This window comes from Merops nubicus, unplaced genomic scaffold (assembly GCF_000691845.1).
Source record: "Merops nubicus isolate BGI_N331 unplaced genomic scaffold, ASM69184v1 scaffold42637, whole genome shotgun sequence".
NCBI classification, from domain to species: domain Eukaryota; kingdom Metazoa; phylum Chordata; class Aves; order Coraciiformes; family Meropidae; genus Merops; species Merops nubicus.
Window position 1 is genome coordinate 1 of NW_008621700.1, and position 201 is coordinate 201.

Genomic DNA, 201 nt, shown 5'->3' on the forward strand with positions numbered 1-201 from the left:
TGGGGACCTTCCTCTCGGGGCTGCTGGAGTGCGGGGCCTTCTGCGGCATCATCTTCGGCTGGGCCTCCCTTGTCTTTGTCCTCAAGGACCTGGGCTACTTCAAGGACCTGTGCCAGGCCACCCCCACTGCCACCCCGAGCCCCAACACCACCCTGCTGCTGACCGGTATGGACACGGGGCACTGGCCACCGCTGTTCTCCT

The 201-nt window shown here is 65.7% G+C and overlaps 1 protein-coding gene across 1 annotated transcript in view; it reads left to right on the forward strand.

Moving 5' to 3' along the window:
* Positions 1 to 6: 6 nt before the first annotated feature.
* Positions 7 to 201, forward strand: part of SLC43A3 (solute carrier family 43, member 3) — a gene marked incomplete at both ends in the record, with an annotated part of 1,593 nt that continues 1,398 nt past the window's right edge. Inside the window, one exon of the mRNA XM_008944565.1 lies at positions 7 to 165. Within this exon, the coding sequence (XP_008942813.1) occupies positions 7 to 165 (159 nt within the window). The remainder of the gene's footprint in view (positions 166 to 201) is intronic.